Source organism: Ornithorhynchus anatinus, chromosome 10 (assembly GCF_004115215.2).
Source record: "Ornithorhynchus anatinus isolate Pmale09 chromosome 10, mOrnAna1.pri.v4, whole genome shotgun sequence".
NCBI lineage: Eukaryota > Metazoa > Chordata > Mammalia > Monotremata > Ornithorhynchidae > Ornithorhynchus > Ornithorhynchus anatinus.
Genome location: NC_041737.1, coordinates 50,174,119 through 50,193,604, shown reverse-complemented (window position 1 = coordinate 50,193,604; position 19,486 = coordinate 50,174,119). Strand labels below are relative to the sequence as shown.

The 19,486-nt window shown below is 46.8% G+C and overlaps 1 protein-coding gene and 3 long non-coding RNA genes across 4 annotated transcripts in view; 3 read left to right on the top strand and 1 right to left on the bottom strand.

Annotated features, from left to right (window-relative positions):
• The first annotated feature begins 521 nt into the window (after positions 1 to 521).
• On the top strand, positions 522 to 12,663 carry LOC103171008. The gene is made up of 3 exons (XR_003762311.1): positions 522 to 1,059; positions 1,500 to 1,706; positions 12,320 to 12,663. It is a non-coding gene; the product is annotated as an uncharacterized LOC103171008 (long non-coding RNA).
• CALD1 (caldesmon 1) overlaps positions 11,045 to 19,486 on the bottom strand; it is a 118,757-nt gene continuing 110,315 nt past the window's right edge. The window contains 4 exon segments of the mRNA XM_039913239.1: positions 11,045 to 12,398; positions 12,678 to 12,758; positions 18,412 to 18,462; positions 18,464 to 18,508. Coding sequence (XP_039769173.1) covers positions 12,267 to 12,398; positions 12,678 to 12,758; positions 18,412 to 18,462; positions 18,464 to 18,508 — 309 coding nt within the window. The 3' untranslated portion in view covers positions 11,045 to 12,266.
• On the top strand, positions 14,456 to 15,062 carry LOC114814525. The gene is made up of 3 exons (XR_003762314.1): positions 14,456 to 14,490; positions 14,774 to 14,883; positions 14,973 to 15,062. It is a non-coding gene; the product is annotated as an uncharacterized LOC114814525 (long non-coding RNA).
• Positions 15,668 to 18,581, top strand: LOC114814526. Its single transcript, XR_003762315.1, has 2 exons — positions 15,668 to 15,788; positions 18,252 to 18,581. It is a non-coding gene; the product is annotated as an uncharacterized LOC114814526 (long non-coding RNA).

Genomic DNA, 19,486 nt, shown 5'->3' with positions numbered 1-19,486 from the left:
CAGAGAAGTGAAGTGACTCGCCCCCAGTCACCCAGCGGATAAGTTGGCAGAGTTGGGATTCGAACCCATGACCTCTGACTCCCAAGCCCGGGCTCTCGCCACTGAGCCACGGATGGTGTCCGCCCCTGTGCTGGGGACCTTGGAAGCATTTCCGTATCGCAGATTTTGTTACTATCGATGAGTCGTTCAGTGGTATTTATTAAGTGCTGGCTCTGGGCAGGACACTCTGCTAAGCACTTGGGAGGGTAATAATAATAATAATGATAATGTTGGTATTTGTTAAGCACTTACTACGTGCAGAGCACTGTTCTAAGCGCTGGGGGAGATACAGGCGAATGAGGTTGACCCCGTGAGGCTCACAGTCTTCATCCCCATTTTACAGATGGGGGAACTGAAGTCCAGAAAAATGAAGTGACTTGCCCACAGTCACACAGCTGACAAGGGGCAGAGTGGGGATTCAAACGCATGACCTATGACTCCCAAGCGCGGGCTCTTTCCACTGAGCCACGCTACGACAGAATTAGCCATGGTCCCTGCCCATAACGAGTCGATTATGTGGACCAATTTTCCAATGGGCTGTCAAATATGGGGATGGACTAATCTGGAATGATTAAAGCCTGAGGGAAGAGAATGAGTCATTCGTTCGTTCAGTCGTATTTATTGAGCGCTTACTGTGTGCACGGCGCTGTACTAAATGCTTGGAAAGTACAAATGCCTCCCCATCAGTCCGTGAATTATAAGAGCTCCTTTTACATTCTTCCAAACACCTGTGTGTCCCACTGGGAAAGCAGCCGGCTGATTTGATTCCCTACGTTACGCCCTCATTCTGAAGACAGAGACGTGAAGTAAACTGCCGAGTGTTCGCTACGGACTCTTGACCCTGAAGTAACTAATTATTCACTTCAGCTGTGTAGGAGAATCCTCCAAAGCAAATCATCGAAGCCCCGTGTCAGTTTCTCAACTTTATTTGACTCGGTAGTAGATTGAATTTGTGCCTTCCACCCTTCCTTCCTACCTCCTCCAGTCAGGACCGAGGAGAGAAAGACTAAATCGGAAAGGGTAAGGTTTTTTTTATCAGCGGTCGTGAGATGAGTGGCTTTCATAGTTGGCAGCTGGTGAACCCGGTTGAGTGAGGATTCTAGCCCTGGGCTGTCATTTCCCGTTCCGAGCGATCACCTGCAGCTGTAGGAAGGGGTGGCAAAGAGAGGTCCAAGCTCTCTTTCAAGAGGAGCACGGGGCCTAAAGGCCTTCTTAAAAAAATGTATTTTTATTTAGGGCTGCTGCGCATATATATTTGTGCATATCCAGTATGCCCAACAGTGAACTCCAGTGTGCCTTGGTGAGGCCAGGATGGACTCTTTTTATTTATTTTTATTTTTAAATTTAATTTGTTAAGCTCTTGCTATGTGCCAGGCACTGTACTAGGATCTGGGAAAGCTAGAACCTAATCATTTTGGCCACCGTCTCTGTCCCACATGGGGCTCACGGTTTGATCCCAGTTTTGCAGATGAGGTACCGGGGCACAGAGAAGCGACTCTACCGAGGTCACACGGACAAGTGGTGGAGTGGGATTAGAACCCAGGTCCTTCGGACTCCCGGGCCTATGCTTAAGTGGCTCTCCATGCTGCTTCACTCTACCCACTCGGAGGGTCTTTCCAGTTTGGACGCCCCTACCGTCCCAGCCATCTAGAGAATCCTGCTCGCCGGTGAGTTCCTCCGATGGGGTACTAGATGGGCCCTGAGGCCGCCCCTGGCTCTGGGGTTGAGGGCTGGGGAGCCCTGGCTACTCGGGCGGACCCACCGGGCATTTTCTCTATCTGTTCTAGCCTTTCTGGAGTGGGCGGAGGCCCTCTGAGTTTTCCTGTGTCTTTCGCCACTTGGTGATTTAGAGGCCTCTGGAGGGGACGCAGCTAGCCGGCCTTACCGCGGGGATCTTTCTCGATGGTCACGTGAATACTGCGAAGTGAGGAAATAAGTATTCAGCGGTTACAAAGTTCCTCTTCCTGGGGGAGACTAGAATGAGGAAAGTGAACTTTATCTAGAACATCAGAGATTGAAATTTTTACCTTTCTTTTCTAGACAGGGGCTGTCTTCAACTGATTAATAATCATCAGCCTTAATGATATTAATGAATCAGCCCGGGCACAATGATATGACTCATATTTGGAGAAAAAAATTGTAGGGACAAAGTGTGATTTTTCTGTTTGGCATCGGATTAATTAGCAAACCCAGAAAAATAGCCACATTTATGGTACAGAGGACTAAATGAATCAACAATTGCAGGTAGTGAATGCTTGTACAGATTGATCTCCTTGTGATGTTTCCTCTGGAATTTTAACTCCTTTGGAGTCTGAGAGCTCTTTAGACAGCTTTGCCAAATGTCAACCAGAGAGGTTGAGCTCAGAGCTTTAATGGCTCTTTCCTTTAGACTGAAAGCCCCATGTGGTACAGAGACTAGGCCTGATCTGATTATCCTGTATTCATTCATTCAGTCAATAGTATTTATTGAGCGCTTACTATGTGCAGAGCACTGTATTAGCGCTTGAAATGTACAAATCGGTAACAGATAGAGACAGTCTATATGTACTCCAGTACTTAGCACAGGGCTTGGCACAGAGGAAGTGTTTAACAAAAAGCACAGGGAAGTGTCTCCCAACTCTGTACTCTCCCAAGTGCTTAGTACAGTGCTCAGCACAGAGTGAGCCCTCAATAAATGCCGGTGATCGATTGATCATCGTTATTACAGTCACAGCTCCGAGTCAGAATCTTAGGCGTCCCCATGAGGAACTGCTCCGGTCGGCAAGGGATGAGGATTCAGCATAGCTCGGTGGAAAGAGTCCGGGCTTGGGAGTCAGAGGTCATGGGTTCGAATCCCCACTCTGCCACTTGGCAGCTGTGTGACTGTGGGCGAGTCACTTAAACTTCTCTGTCCCTTCAGTTACCTTCATCTGTAAAATGGGGATTAAGACTGTGAACCTCAAGTGGGACAACCTGATATCCTGTATCAACCCCAGCGCTTAGAACAGTGCTCTGCACATAGTAAACGCTTAACAATTCCAACATTATTAGTATTATTCTGGGAGAAAGAGTGTGTTTCTCTGGGCCAGAAGCCTAACTGTGTCTGAGGCCTTAGCGCAGGGTTGATAGGTTCCAAAAAGCTAGACACCCCTCTCTTCCACCGGGGATTGGGGTGGGGGAGCCAAGGAAATAGCAGATTGCATCATCAATCAATCAATGGTATTTACTGAAGCCTTACTACGTGCAGAGGCACTGTACTGAACACTTGGGAGTATACGATGCAAACAGAATTAGATACATTCCCCTGCCCATAAATGAGATTATCACCTGGAGGAGGAGGACAGACATTCATATGATTAAATAATTTATCATATGTAATTTTTAAGGTATGTACATTAAGTCCTGTGGGGTTTGGGGTGGAGGCGAATATTAGTGTCTGAATGGTCAACAGATCCAAGTGCAGAGATAACGAGATCAGTAAGTACTTGAAGGAAATGTATTTATTTGGTTAGACCTTGGGAAAGGAAAATAAACAGAATCAGGAGAGCCCAGTTTGGTTCAAGTTGTCCAGAAAGCAGCGAGTCTACCTTCAGAAGGTTTCAAAATAATCTTATTTATCGGAGGCGCATTATTGTGTGCAGAGAACTCTACTAAGTGCTTGGGAGAGTACAACATTAAAGAACGCCCACGGCAAGCTGAAAATTTAGAGGGGGATTACAGACATAAACATAAATTATTGATCTGATATATTAATAGAACACCAGTGGTTCCACAGAGGGGGCAAAGATCGTGTGACTCTGTTGCTGCTCCGCTCTGGGGTAATCCAAGACAACTAAAAAAACTGCCTTGCTCCACCTGTTTCACTCGGACACTGGCGTGTTCCTGGATATCATTTCTCCTGCTTTCTCTCCTCCTGTGTCACCCTTGCACTAGGATTTGCACCCTTTATTCACCCCACCCACAGCATCACAGCACTATGAAGCACTGTGGGCTTGGGAGTCAAGAGGACGTGGGTTCTAATCCGGGTCCGCCACTTGTCTGCTGTTGTGATCTTGGGCAAGTCACTTCCTTTCTCTGTGCCTCAGTTACCTCATCTGTCAAATGGGAATTAAAAGTATGAGCCCCCAGCACTTAGAACAGTGCTTTGGTATGTAGTAAGCACTTAACAAATGTCATAATACTAATAATGTCATTATTGTCAAATGAAAATATTATTTGACATATTGTCAAATGATGGTCAAATGTCATTTTATAAGCACACAGCTGGAATTTTAATGTCTGTCTCCCCCTCTAGACTTAAGTCCTTGGACAGGGAACTTGTTCTACCAATTATACTGCACTCTTCCAAGCGCTGGTACAGTTGCTCTGCACACAGTAAGCGCTCAATAATACCATTGATTGGAGCAGTAGCCTTCTGAGTCACCACTGCTGTGGAGAGGAGGTGACTGGAGGGAATTTTGAGACTTGCCTAGAGAGACCACTGCAGCATTCGGCCTGTGGCCCTCAATCTTCCACCTAGGGAGCAGTTCACTTCAGTAGTATTTATCTTGAGCGCTTACTATGTACGCAGAGCACTGTACCCTAAGCGTCTTGTAATGTACAAAATCGGTTAACAGCATACAGTCCGCCGCCCTTTTGAATTCGGGGGCTGTGGATCTAGGAGTGCTCAGTAGGAGTTCATTAGCAATCATTTATTAATTAGGGTATGGTGGTCCATCGGGCCTGCGTCTGAGCTCAACGTGACGGCGTTGAGAACTGTGGAGTCCCTAGCTCTGTCGATTTTCAGACAAAATCATCAATTTGAGCATTTCAGAGCAAATTTATCAAGCAAGGACACCTCACTGTTGGCTTCAAATTCTCCATCCCCTGCGTCCCACTCCTACCTCATCTCCCTTCTCGCACTTCTGCAGCCCAGCCCGCACACTCCGTCCTCTGCCGCTCACCTCCTCACCCGTCCCTCGTTCTCGCCTGTCGCCGCCCGTCGACCCCCTGGCCCACGTCCTACGCTTGGCCTGGAATGCCCTCCCTCCTCGAATCCGCCAAACTAGCACACTTCCCCCCCCTTCAAAGCCCTACTGAAAGCTCACCTCCTCCAAGAGGCCTTCCCAGACTGTCCCCCTTTTCCTGTACTCCTCCTCCCCTTCCCGTCACCCCGACTCGCTCCCTCTGCTCTACCTCTCTCCCTGCCCCACAGCACTGGTGTATATATTTACATATTTATTGTTCCATTTATTTTATTAAGATGTGTATCTATAATTCTATTTATTTATACTGATGTTATTGATGCCTGTTTACTTGTTTTGATGTCCGTCTCCCCCCTTCTAGACTGTGAGCCCGTTGTTGGGCAGGGATTGTCTTTATTTGTTGCTGAATTGTACTTTCCAAGCGCTTACTACAGTGCTCTGCACACAGCGCTCAAATACGATTGAATGAACGGTTTTCCTAATAGAGTAGCATGCGTGAAGTGACATACCTATGCTTTGCTCCCCATTTTTCTTGGCAGGGACAGGGAGGTGAAATCGAATGGAAGTCAGAGTTGAAAAAAATGACCCTTTATAACAGTCTCTGAGTCTTCAGCAGACCTTAAGATGCAGGTTTTAAGTAGAATGGTGAATTTTCCTAAGGTCCCTTTAAAAACCCGCCACCCCATTTTGGTCTTGGCAGTCCCAAGATGCAAGCGCATTTGCCTTGTTTAACATTTCTTTCCTACCGGTACCTCCGGTGTCCAAACGGTAATCTGAGTGGCTTTGGCTTACCTCCCCCAAGCCCTAGCACTTGGCAAGCTAGGAAATGCTGCAGGTTTTCAGATCATTTTATTCTCCAGAAAAATAGCACCGTACGGTGGAATAAATGTAATGTATAACAAGCCAGTTGCCTGCCCACATTTCTTCTTGGTCAGCTATGTGAAATAATGTAATGACTGTTGCCAACAAGGTAAAGATCACCCTCTCTATTTCTGTGACTTTGCCGAGAGAAACGGTCCAGTTAGAGATATGTGTATGGGCGAGGCCTCGGAGAGATGATCCGCTGCAGGCAGCTTGTATCTATAAAATTGGGGAGGGGAGAGGCTGGAGGCAGGGAGACCCCGCGAGGAGGCTGATGGAGAAAACTAGCTGTGATATGGTAAGAACTAGTACCGGGGTGGAGAAGGAGAGGTCGGTCTGGGTGATTGATCTCTTGGAAGTGAAAAACCCTACGAGGCAATCAGGCAAGGAGACGTTGTGTTTCTTCATCACCAGAGGTATTTACTGAGGGCTTACAGTGCCCTCAGTACATAGCACATTGTACTAAGCACTTGGGAGAATATTACAGAGTTGGTAGACTTGTTCTTTTTTAATTTTTTGGTGGTATTTATTAAGCATTTAGTATGTGCCAGGCACTGTATTAAGCACTGGGGTAGACACCAGATCATCAAGTTGGACACAGTCCATGCCCCACATGGGGTTCACAGTCTTAATCCCCATTTTAGAGATGAGGGAACTGAGGCCCAGGGAAGTTAAGTGACTTGCCCAAGGTCACACCGCAGACAGGTGGCAGAGCCGGGATGTTCTTTGCCCTCAACCATCTTACAGTCAGGAGGGGGAGATGGACATTACTATAAATAACTTCTAATATTTCAGGATTGTGGAAGGGAGAACTGGTTGTGAATAGGGAATATGGCCGTTATATTGTACTCTCCAAAGCGATTAGTCCAGTGCTCTGCCCACAGTAAGTGCTCAATACAGACAATTGATTGACTAGTGGATAGGGCCTGGGAGTCAGAAGGACCTGGGTTCTAATCCCGGTTCTGCTACTTGTCTGCTGTGTGACCTTGGATAATCACTTCACTGGAGCCTCGGTTACCCCATCTGTAAAATGAGGATTAAAACTGTGACCCCCATGTGGACACACTCCGTGCCTCACACGGAGTTCACGGTCCTAATCCCCTTTGTACAGATGAGGTAACTGAGGTTCAGAGAAGTGAAGTGACTTGCCCAAGTTCACACAGCAGACAAGTGGAGAGGGGATTAGAACTCACATCCTTCTGACTCCCAGGCCCATGCTGTATCCAGTGGTCCGTGCTGCTGAGCATTCTGAAACAATAGTAGATGCTTCTTTCTGATTCCTGTTTTTCTTCTGACATTACAATGCATGAAAAATACTATCCATTGCACAGAGTTTTCTGGATGCCATGTTAACCCTTTCCACTGCTCTTTGCAATTTATTGTCATTTCCACTCTCTCTGCGTTTTATGTTTCCCCATTCGGTCCACCTCAGATTCTGTTTATCTCTCTCCTAGAGTCGTACTTATTCTTTCCCAGCAAATGACTTTGCCACAGATTCCCTTCGGCTGCCTGATAGTTTCAGTGGCTTTGTTTAAAAACAGCCCTGCCCACTTCCAGCGATTTCCTTCCGTATGTTCCTTATTCCAATCACTATGTGGTCTCCAAAAAATAAATCTGCTCACATCCCAAAATAGGAACTTGGACAGTCTTTTGGTAAACACTTGCTCTGAATTCTCTGGAATGTCAGGCTACGATGACTCTTCTAAGGCCCCGGTTGTTTATTTAACTTTACGGGACAAGTTTCATTCCAGCTATCCTTTTTTTTTTTTTAATGTTTTTTGTTAAACACTTACTCTGAGCCAGGCACTGTGCTGAACAGTGGGTGGATACAAACTACTCAGGTGGGTAAAACAGTCTTAATCCCCATTTTACCAATGAAAGTGCTTCGCCCAAACTCATACAGGAGCTCTGACTCCCAGGCTCCTGTTCTAGTCACTAGGCCCATGCTGCATTTTGATAGATGAGATCAGAGGCACAGCGAGCAAGCAGGCGCTGGAAAAGCAAAGTGTACGGACTGGATTGTAATAAGATCAGCAAGGACAGATAGGGTTTCCAAAGCCAGCACCTCCTAGGTATGGGTCTGGGGCGCGGGGGTGCTCTGTACCAATAAGCACTCAATATGACTGATTGAATTTTGAAAATGTGAAGAAATAACTGACTATATGTTTGTTGAAAGAGTGAAAATCAAGGATAATGCCAAGTTTGAGGGCTTGGGAGGTGGGGAGGAATGTGTTGACAACAGTGGGCACATTGAGGAGAGGTTGAGGTGTTTAGTTTTGGAGACGTTGAAGTTAAGGTGCTGTGAAGGCAGGAGGAGTTGTGAGATTGCAGAGGAGAAGAGGGGGTCGGAGCTAGTGAGTGGAGTGGATGAGCTTCCAAGAAAGTAGTTGTAGATCGAGACTCCCAAGAGGACCCTCAGCTGAAAATCTGAGGGACCCTTCATTGAAATCTGAGGGACCCCTCTGTTACAAAGTGGGAGTCGTAGGAAGGGCAGGTCAAGGAGACAGAGGAGCGGCTGAGAGGTTGAGAGGAGAAATAGGTGAGCAAGTTGGTCATAGGAATCAAGGGTAATGTAGTGTTTCCAGGAGAAAGAATGTTTTTTTTAAAAAAAAGTTTTGATATTTTTTGGGTATTTGTTAAGCACTTACAGTGCCCCCTGCATCCTAAACTAGCAGTGTAACAAAAAAGGCTGTTTTAGGAGATGAAGAAAAACACACAGAGCAACCCCCCTCCCAAGGCCCAACTCCATTCAGGTTTCAAGCACCGTTTTAAGCGCTGGGTAGGTACAAGTTAATCGAGTCGGGCACAGTCCCCGCCCCACATGGGGCTCCAAGTCCAAGCAGGAGGGAGAACAGGTATTGAATCCCCATGTATACAGTTGAGGAAACTGAGGCACAGAGAAGGTTAAATGACTTGCTAAGGTCACCATGCCAGGCAAGTGGTGGAGCTGGGATTAGAAACCCAGATCCTCTGCCTCTCAGGTCTGGGTGCTCCCCAAGGTTGGTCCACCCTGTCAGAGGCGAGGAGGTCAAGGAGGATGAGGATGGAGTAGAGGCCAATCGATTTGGCAGGGAGGAAGTTATCGGTGACCTGGGAGAGAGCAGTTTCGGGATTGTGGAGGGGGCAGAAGCCGGGTACTAAACGGTCAAGGAGGGAGTTGGAGGAGAGGAAGTGATATGGGTTTTATTGAATCTCCAGCGCAGTGCTCAAGTCTCTGGAATTCTCTGACCTTTTTGTGCTCCGGGGACTTTCTGCAAGAGAGGAAGTTCTTTTGAATCGATTGCCCCTAGGCCCTTGTTTTCCCTTCTGTTCTTCCAGTGTTAGCACCACCCTCATTGTGCACATGGACAGAGCCCTCTGCAGAGTGGGATAGTAAAATTATTTGTTAAGAGCGTGCTTCCAACCACCCAGTTGTTGGTTTTTTTTCCCTTTAAAATCTGTAAGGGGGTGCGGGACAGAGTTCTCTCACTCCTCATTTTTATGATGCAAAGCAGCCATCCCTCTCTGAATTATTCTTCTGAATCTGCGTAAAAGGAATGAGTCAGAGGCATGAGGAGATATCCCATTTATTGTGGATGGCAGTTTCAGAATATATGGTTCAGATCATTCATTTGTATTGCAGCGATCGGACGGTCAGTGAAAGACCCCCAAGTGTTTCGACAGAAACGGAAAAGTGGCCCAAATCACAGACAAGGCCAGGCATTTTGCAGTTTCTTCCCCCTAGCCATCACAAGAGTGCCCTGCATCCTAAACTAGCATGTAAACAAAAGGCTGTTTTCAGAAAGATGAAGAAAAACACACAGAGCAACCCCCCTCCCGAGGCCCAATCCCAAACACGTTTCAGCAAGAGGCGGAATGAATCTGGAGACAGAGGGTATTGTCCTTCGCCGTTTTCATCGGCTTACGATATCTAACGGGAACAGAGACGCTCCAGTTCAAACGCACGAAGCTGTTTTGCCATCGTGGGGCCTCTGGACTTGGAAATCAATGCAAATCCAGGCTCTGCCCCTGAAGGATGGCTTTGGGCGTACTCTGTGGTCCTATGGAGTCTTGGGTGGCCCTTCTATCTTGTCATTAAGGTTGGGCCTGTGGGTGGGGAGGTGGGGGCGGGGTGTGTGTGTGTGTGTGTGATGTGTGTACGTATGTATGTAGGCTGGGCTGGCCTTCTGGCAGGCATTACTTCCTAGGTATGGCCTGCATGTGTGTCCTGGTCTGACCCATTCTTCTTCCCCCGCATGCCCGACCCCTCCCCACCTGCAGAGCTGTGGGGCTTTGGATATGAAGATCTGGGAGGTAACCCCATTGTCCACTCAGAGCCCGGTGGCTAACCGTAAATACTGTTGGCCTAGCTCTCCCCCTACCCCTTACTCTGCCCCCTCCCCCCAATAAGTATATAGAATATATACACAAATGGGCTGTCTGTAAGATCTGTGGGAGCTGTTCCAAAAACCAGAAAAGCTAACTTCATTTTTGAGAATTCTGTGAAACTCCGGTTACGGTCCGGGGAGGCAGTTCGGAAACCTGCTCATGTCACGCTTGATTTTTGCCTTGTATCACGGTAGTGTCATATAAGTTAACTACTCTGTTTTATAGAAAATGGTTGAGCTATTTTCCCTCCAATTCCCCCCACCGCCTTTTTATAGTATTTTTTTTTCCATTAAAGGGCAATGACTTTTAAAAAAAATCATCTCAATATCTATTCTGCCCAGCTTTTAATGGCAATTATGAATATAATATAGAAATCGTGAACTTTATTTGAAAAAGCTGTGATATTGGCTAGTTATGTATGTTATTTACTAAAAGTAATATTTAAGCATCCTACCATTTAGTAGTGCCCTTAAGCTAAGCTTCGTAAAGCAACGTGTTGTTATATATGTACGTTCATACATATATATATTATAGTTCTAAATGGTGCTCCACATTACTAGTCTCTACCACTGAAAACCACACACAAAAAAACCAACTTATGAAATCAGTACCGCTGTCAGCTAATATAAGGAATCCAATTTAGATATTAACTTAACTAGAACGGGGGGAAAAAAGGGATACTTAAAAGGGTATAGAAACAACAAAAAAAAGACAAGTAATGATGCAGTATTTCAAAATCTGACATGGGCAACTACAGATATTATGACAATTGTCAACGTCAAATGATTCTTCCATGCCTTAGTCTAAAGTGCAGAAACAATATGACTTCTGGGTTCCAAAAGTAACAACTGTTTATTTTTCTCTGGATACTGCACACGTTTCTTAGGCAATTTCCAACTTGAATCTATTTTGGTTGACTTCTGATGCATCTGAATCACTGTTCAGAGATTTAGGGTGATGACTATCAGTAGAAAAGTCTATATTTCACAGCATGGGTTTCTTTAGAAATAGGTTCCTGTGCAAAGGCAGTACTTTTTACCATGAATGTCTCTAGACTGTGATTATTAAATACAGTGCTAATATACATGGGTTTAGCTGGGATAATGCAAAAAAAAAAAAAAAGACCAAAAAATGAACCCACATTCTGGTCAATAAACATAAATATAAAAAAGGGAAAATTGAGCACTTCTCAACTGAGCTGGTCCAGGATCTTGAGCAGGTACCTAGGGTTCTTTCTCAAATTGTCTCAAACCTGCTGAAAGAAGAGAAATGTAAAATCTTGTGGCAAAGCCACCCGTTTCTGATCACACGTTGGCCTCCTCTAGAGAAAGGCCCCGCCCTCCGGAGCAATGTTCACCAAGTGGCAGATGAGGCAAGGTTGGGAAATGGGCAAATTCTTCTGCTGATGCATTCACACATACACTCTTCTCTCTCTCTCCCCCTCTCTCTCTCTCTCTATATATATATAGATATACACTCTCTGGGGCAGATTTGAGAGGCCGGGGGAGAATAGCAAATGCTTGCATGTCTCTGTAAGGTGAGAAGTGGAAGTGGGTAGAGGGAAAGAGTGAGTAGGATCTGAGGGCATTATCACCAGTCCGGTTGACTGTACGCTCCTTGTGGGCAGGGATCGGGCCTACTGACTCGATCGTGGTGGCGTTCTCCCAACTCTTAGTACAGCGCTCTGCACAGAGAGCTCCATAAATACCAGGAAAGGTGTGCTGAGCACGTGCCAGGAGCTATAGCCCCGAGTACGAGGTGTCTCACCATGTCCAAAAACTAGTCGGAAGAGAGGGAGTTAGAACGGTACGTGGGTCACCAGCTGCCTATCCTCGTCCTGCCCCAGAATAAAGCAAATGACATATGTGGGGGGGGGGGGGGGGGCGAAGAAGCAACGCTCCGCCCACGATAATGGCTCAAGCGTTTAGTACTGGTGCTCTGCGCACAGTTAAAGCACTCGGTAAATACGATCGATCGATTGACCGAACGGCTCTCCTCGTGACAAGCCGGGAAGGCCCTAGAAACCCTCTGAGACAGACTTTGGCATACCAACAGTCAACTTTCACGTGCCGGTTTGAAACCATGCCTGTTTGCTATTGTGTTTTCAGAGTCCCAGTCTGCCCCAACGCCATTCGAGACTACTGCCTTGCTTACCATGGTCTCTGACTTTTTCCCCACGGATGACACCTGTATGAAGGTGAGAGAGAAACACGCACATATTAGCACCATTTGTTTTAAAATGCACAGAGAGTTGGGTTGTGCGTAGAGGGGAAAGAGAAGTAGCCCTCGCACAGGGAACCTCGAGTCTCAAGGTCTTCTCTGCGAGACCCACGACCACATCGGGAGAGGTTCATTCTCTCCCCCTTCCCACCCGCCCAGCTCCTTATCGACCATCCCCGGGGCAACAGGACAAATAGGTAGTGGTAGGAGAGCCCAGTAGCTAGAGCGGGGATGAAATAGATCTACCTTCATGGGTGAGGTGGTCTTTTCCGAAGATTGCTTCTCCCAGAGATTGCGCTTGTTGGAAACGTCTACTGGTCGCAAGTCCTATCGAACCCGGAGGACGGAAACGGATTAGGCAAATCTCGTCCATGTCTAGCCACCACAAGGGTGGCAGGGGAGGAGGGGGAAGGACTGGGAGAACGGAAGACTGGTTGTAGCCCTGAATTTCTTAGGTGGTCTTAACCTCTCTAGGCTCGAATTTTACATGTGTATAAATGTGAGGGCAATTATTTGCCGTGCCACTAGCGAACAGTGAAAGAAAGGCACTACGTACATCTTGGGGATATTATACTTATTATGATTATTTCATACAGGTTCAGGGTCTAGTGGAGAGAGGCTCAATATGGACTTCTCTTTGATTTGCTTTTTGAGGTCTAATCTAGTTTTTATCACTTGATGACAAACTGCTTTTGCAGAGAAGTGGCCTGATTTAACTTTGCATCTCCCCCTGTTTATATCACCCTGCCCTCGGTAGCCTTTCTGTACTTATCGTACACATTTACTTAAGCTCTAACTCACGCACACATATCCTCTTTCCCTCCTTCCTGTCTGTAATTGATTTTAATGTCCCCTCTATTATAATCTTCTCGAAGGGAGAGATCTTGTTGCGGGTTTGCTTCGGATTCTCCCCTACACTTAAGTGCACTGTTCCACGTACAGTAGCTGCCCACCCTGATTATTCAAAGCAGGTTTGCTATAAGAACTTTAGTGACCATTTAAAAAAAGAAAGATACTTATTAAGTGGTTATTTATGGATCAGATACTCTAATAAGAACTGGGGTAAACAAGACAATCTGGTGAGATTGTCTGTCTCACATGGCTCAGAGTCCAAGTGGAAGGGTGGAGGATTTAATCCCATTTTACAGAGGAGGCAGGTGAGACAGTTAAATGACTTGCCCAAGGTCACACAAGCAGACAAGTGCCGTGTTGGGGCTATAAAAACCATGCCTTCTGACTCCCAGGCTCGCGCTCATTTTCCCTTAGGACACGCTACTTCCCACTTGGACAGAAATCCCCCTGGGCATGGCCCTAATTTTTAAAATCCATTCCCACTCAATAGGACTGTATTGGTGGGATCCAGGCTAGGTAGATAAAACACCACCCAAGATCCACTTCAATGTGCTGAGAGCTCACCCGAGGAAAGCTGTTAGTCGCAGCTAAGGAGCAGTTGGGGCTTTTGGATCTTAGCAAGCACCCGTAAGGTAGATGTAAGCTCAGTGTGGGCAGGGAATGTGTTTGTTGTGTTGTATTCTCCCAAGCACTTAGTACGGTGCTCTGCACGCAGTAAGCGCGCAATAGATATAATTGATTGACCAGACCTGCAAGTGATGAGAATATGTGGAGTTAGCACTCCCTCCCTCAGTCCAACAATTTGTGCGGTCAGCTTCATTAGATTTTTGGAAATATGAAAAAGGAACCTCCTGATTCGGCTGCCCAGAGCTGTGACTTGCTTTAGAGGGGGAAAGGAAGGCTGAGAGAATTGGTGCCCTTCACTCAGACCCAATCTGCAAGCCTTTGACTCTGGCGAGTCACTAGCAGCGGCACAGCCTAATGGAAAGACCCCGGGCTTGGGAGTCAGGAGACCTGGGGTTCTAATCTCGGCTCCGCCACTACCTTCCACGGACCTGGGACAAGTCACGTAACTGCTCTGTATCCCAGTTTCTCATCTGTAAAATGAGGATTTAAATATCTGCTCTCCTTCCGCTTTAGACTGTGAGCCCCTATGTGGAAGTGGGACGTCATGACCTGATTTTTATCCACCAGCACTTAGCACAGAGTAAGTTTTATATATGCTATTATTATTATTATCATCCTTCCTCTTATTATGAGAAACTTGATATCATGATAGCTTGGGGACTATTTTGCCCAACTGGTACATGTAGGAGGGGCGAAAGAGAATGATTGATACATTTGCATTTGAAAATGAGGGCAGAGGGAAAGTTGGGCAGGCGAGGCTGCTTTGTTTCCCCCTCGCACCTTTGGAGTCCACAGACTGTCACGTTAAGACAAAGAGGAAATGTAAAATGCATTTATTTACCTGACAGGCTTTTATTTTAAAGAAAGACCCACTCCTGAAGAACAGAGGGAAAGAATGGAGGCTTCAGAATCGGATTTCCAGTCAAGCAGAGATCAAAGAATGAGGAGGAAGAGTAGTCAGCTGAGAGAGAGAGTATGTTGTTTTTGTTTTGTTTTGGTTTTTTTTTTTTTGAAACAAAAAGAAGACAAGTATAGCTCAATATTTCGTGTCTTAACCTGCAGCTTAGACAAGAGGGATAAAAGAGCCAGACCACCGGGGAGAGGAGGAGTGTTCTAACTGCCAAACTGCTTGTGAATTCTGTCCCTCCCGTGCTGAGGGGCTTCAACCCAGTGGGTAATGGTGGCGGAGCAAGACTGATGCCCCCGGTAAGGGCCAGAAAGCTACCAGATCCTCTACGAGAACTTCTGATTCACCTGAGATGAAAAAGGGTGCTCCACTAATAACACCGAATTTTTTCTATGAAAAGAAACCAACCGAAATTTACAGCTGGAACCCCATTTTGCCTCCTGGCATTTGGAATGTGATATTGAAAGGGGTTAAGCAGGGCGGGGATGGGGAAAATGACTAAATCTAGAATAGACGGGTTCCCCGCAAGTGGACACCCTCAAAGCGGGCTTCAGTTTATCCAGCAAATTATAGCTCTTGGCCCCCCCAAAAACACATCAGGGAATGTGCTTACCAAACTCTGTTGTATCGTAGTCTCCCAAGTGCTTAGGTAGTGCTATGCACCCAGTGAGTGCTCAATAATACCATGGATTGATCATCTCTTTTGTTTTTTTTTAATCTTTTAAAACCGACTGCTTGTTCAGTAAGGTTGTTCTGGGTTTAAGGTGGTAATATTTTTGATAAGGAAGTGGCAATAAGGCCAGCCTGAGCACCAAATCGTGCCTTTCTGGTCTTTCTCTGCAGCCCCCTTCGCCACGGCTGAACTTCACCATTCTCGCTCCTCAGCCGGAAGCTGATCCAGTGAAACTTGGTGCACCCAGGGCGGGCATGGAGGAGGGATGGGAAAAGCCTGGCCTACTATCCTCTAGACTGTAAGCACCTTATGGGCCAGTATCAAATCGGTTGTACTCTCCCAAGCGCTTAGGAAAAGTGCTCTGCAAATAGCAATCATTCAGTTGTATTTACTGAATGCTTACTGTGTGCAGAGCACTGTAGTAAGCGCTTGGGAGAAGTAACGATATAACAAGGCTGGGAGATGTCTGTTCCTGGCCACAACAAGCTTACCCTCGGTAAGCACCACTGATTGATTAAGGCCAAGCATCAGGACTGTACCAGATCTGGATGTGCAGCTAGGGAGTATTATTGAGCGCCTACTCGGAGCGGAGTAGAGTTCTAAGCCCCGGGGAGAGTACGGGTAGAGTTAGTAGACAAGATCCTTGATGCTTTTTCCAAACCCTCCCTGCCTTCTCCCTGAACTACAGGTGAGGCAATAATGGGAGGAGGGGGCAAGGACCAGGAAAAATTGGGGGCATTTTGAGCTTAAAAGAGGCTCTCTTTAGCCTCAGCCTGCAGTGGCTGTATGTTGAAACCCAAACATCTTTTAAATGAGATAGGAGTATTCACCTTCTCTAAGACCTCCCATACGGTGTTCAAACTCCACGACTTCTGAGTGTAAAAATGCATCCAGTTATGGATCCCAGCTGCAAGCAATAAGAGGGGCAGCGGCAGTTATGTGGAAATTTCTGGCGTAAGGCCGATGCCAGTCCTTTGAAGACTACTCTCTGTGAATCATTCGGGAGGAGTCCTCGAGGGAGAACCAGGTGACCTAATTCCATTTCAAAGGCCCACTGAAAGCTAATTCAAGCAAGGTCTGCCTTCTGAAACGATTCAATTAAAAGGGAAGTTTGAACTCCTGCGATATTTCGGTTGAATGCTTCCCTCCTCGCTGTCTGTGACACTCTTTGCCAGAAGAACATTTAAGGAGAGCAAGCCCCTTTATGTGGCGACAGGCAGCTTGTTTTGTACTGCCTTAAGTAACAGCAGCAAAGATAGAGCCGAATTTCCACGTTGGCTTTTATTTGGGATTCACCTTTCCCCTGAGTTTTAGCTTAAGAGCAAGGGATTAAGTGAGATTCTTGAGGGCAGGGATCGAGTCTCATCTCTATTATTGTTCTCTCCCAAGGCTTAGTGCTCCTCATGCCAGGCCCGCCCCAAGCATTTATGCAGATATACTCTTTCCCCTCTCTTTAATCTATCTCAATGTCCGTCTCCCCCTATAGACTGTAAGGTCCTTCTGCGTACGTATCACACCTACCGACTCTATCGTATTGTTCTTTCTCAAGTGCTCAATACAATGCTCTGCACAATTTAAGTGCAAAATAGAAAAGCAGCATGGCCTAGTCGATAGAATACGGGCCTGGGAGTCGGAAGGATTTGAGCTCTAATTTTGGCCTCAGCTGTGTGAGCTGGGCAAACCACTTAACTTCTCTGTGCCTCAGTTTCCTCACCTGCAAAATGGGGATTTAATACCTGTTCTCTCTCCTACTTTAGACTGTGAGCCCCATATGGGGCTTGATAGTCTTGTGTCTACCCAGCTCCTAGAGTATTTAACAAATACCACAATTACTAATCAAACCCAGCGATTGACTGACACAGGGAGCTTCTGCCCCTCATCCCTTTGGGATAATATAATTAATAATTATGGTATTTGTTAAGCAACTTACTATGTGCCTAGAACTGTCCTAAGCTCTGGGTAGGTACAAGTTAACCATTTTGGACACAGTCCCTGTTCCATATGGAACTGACACGCTTAATCCCCCATCTTACAATGAGGTAACTGAGGCCGCCCCTCTCAGGGTGGCACCTGGAGAGTTTCCAGTACTCTACCAGTCTCGACTATGGGAGGGAGAGTCAAGCAGAGGCTACCCATTCCATTCCTCGTTTGTAGCGAGTGGAAGGCCATCTGCTACAAGTCAAAACTCACCTGTGCTGGGCAGCAGCAGCCTGGCAGAGAGTCGAGGGCGGAGACTCAGGTTTGCTGGCGCGGAAGGAGGCAGTGGTAAACCACTTCTGGATTTTTACCAGAGAACTCTGTGGATAGGCTACCAGAACGATTGCAGATGGAGGTGGGGCGTTCTGGGAGAGAGGCGTCCGCGGCGCCGCTATGGGTCGGAGACGACGCGACAGCGTAAGACAAGACGAGAACTGAGGCCCAGAGAGATGAAGCGACTTGTCCGAGGTCACACAACAGTCACGTGGCGGAGCCGGGGTTGGAACCCAGGTCCTTCTGACTCCCAGGCCCGTGCTCTATCCCACTGGGCCACACTTGCTTCACTAGTGGATGGGGGACAGATCCTGCCCTTTGTTTGTTCCTCTACCTGCCCCTCTCCACCGCTCCGGTGCCAGGGAGGGGAGGGTTTCTAGATGGGTTCCTCTGCTCCTCCTACCCACTGATCTGAGGCAGACAGACACCGGGAGGAAGAGACAGCATCCCGTGCTTGAAGAGATAGAAGAAAGACTCTGTGGGTGTGTGGGTGTTTTGACTTCAACCACAGGAGCAGAGGTGGTGGAAATGGATTCAGCCCTCTTGAAAAGAAGCAGGAGAAAGGAACACTTCAGCTGGCCTCTCCCCCTGTCTCCCCCAGCCCCAGCCCAGCCCGCTGCTGGAAAACAGCTGAACAATCTCACCCTGACCAGCCCCAACGAAGCACTTACCGAAGGCTTGGGAGCAGGCGACTTGTTGCCTTCGGGAGTTTTAGTTAGCCATTTCGTTGATGCGACTGGAAACCCCCACTTTCAAGCCTGCGGTTTCCTGCACACAGATTAAGGGTGGTTAGAAAATGAAACCAAAGTAAACTATATCTGCAATTACCTCTGCTAAGGAAGTCCAGGATTTATCGTTGAGTCATTCATTCATTCAGTCGTATTTAAGGAGCGTGTATTGTGTGCAAAGCACTGTACTAAGCTCTTGGGAGAGTTCAATATAACAACCAACAGGCACATTCCCTGCCTATCACGAGCTCACAACCCTATAGCATTTGTTTGACTTAAAGAACATGGACAAGTCACACTTAACTGAGGGACTGAAACAAGCCGCTGGGTTTCAGAGAGACTATCTTTTTAATCTGTTTTTTTTTTTTTCAGAGAAGGCATCTTGTCCTCTCAAGTTTTATTGAGCATTTCACAACTGCTCAGCCTCGAATCGCAGCCCCACTAAACTTCTCCACTGGGTCTATACAGGGATTCATTAGGATGCAAAATACTCATTAATAATAATGTTGGTATTTGTTAAGCGTTTTACTATGTGCTAAGCACTGGGGTAGATACAGGGTAATCAGGTTGTCCCACGCGAGGCTCACAGTCTTAATCCCCATTTTAGAGATGAGGTAACTGAGGCACAGGGAAGTGAAATGACTTGCCCACAGTCACACAGATGACAAGTGGCAGAGCCGGGATTCAAACCCACGACCTCTGACTCCCAAGCCCGGGCTCTTTCCACTGAGCCACGCTGCTTCTTCACCTCCCCAACCTACAGCACCTATGTACATATTTTTAGCATATATTATAAATTATTTATTCACATTAATGTCTGTCTCCCTCTCAAGACAGTAAGCTCATTATGGGCAGGGAATGAGTCTGCTAATTCAGTTGTACCCTCCCAAGCCGCTCAGTACAGTGCTCTGCACATAGTAAGAGCTCAGTAATTACCATTAATTGAATGAGCCATCCAGCCTCACTGCTTCCCCCATTAAGAAGAGAGAGATGACTCCTGCTATGGACACCTTGCAGA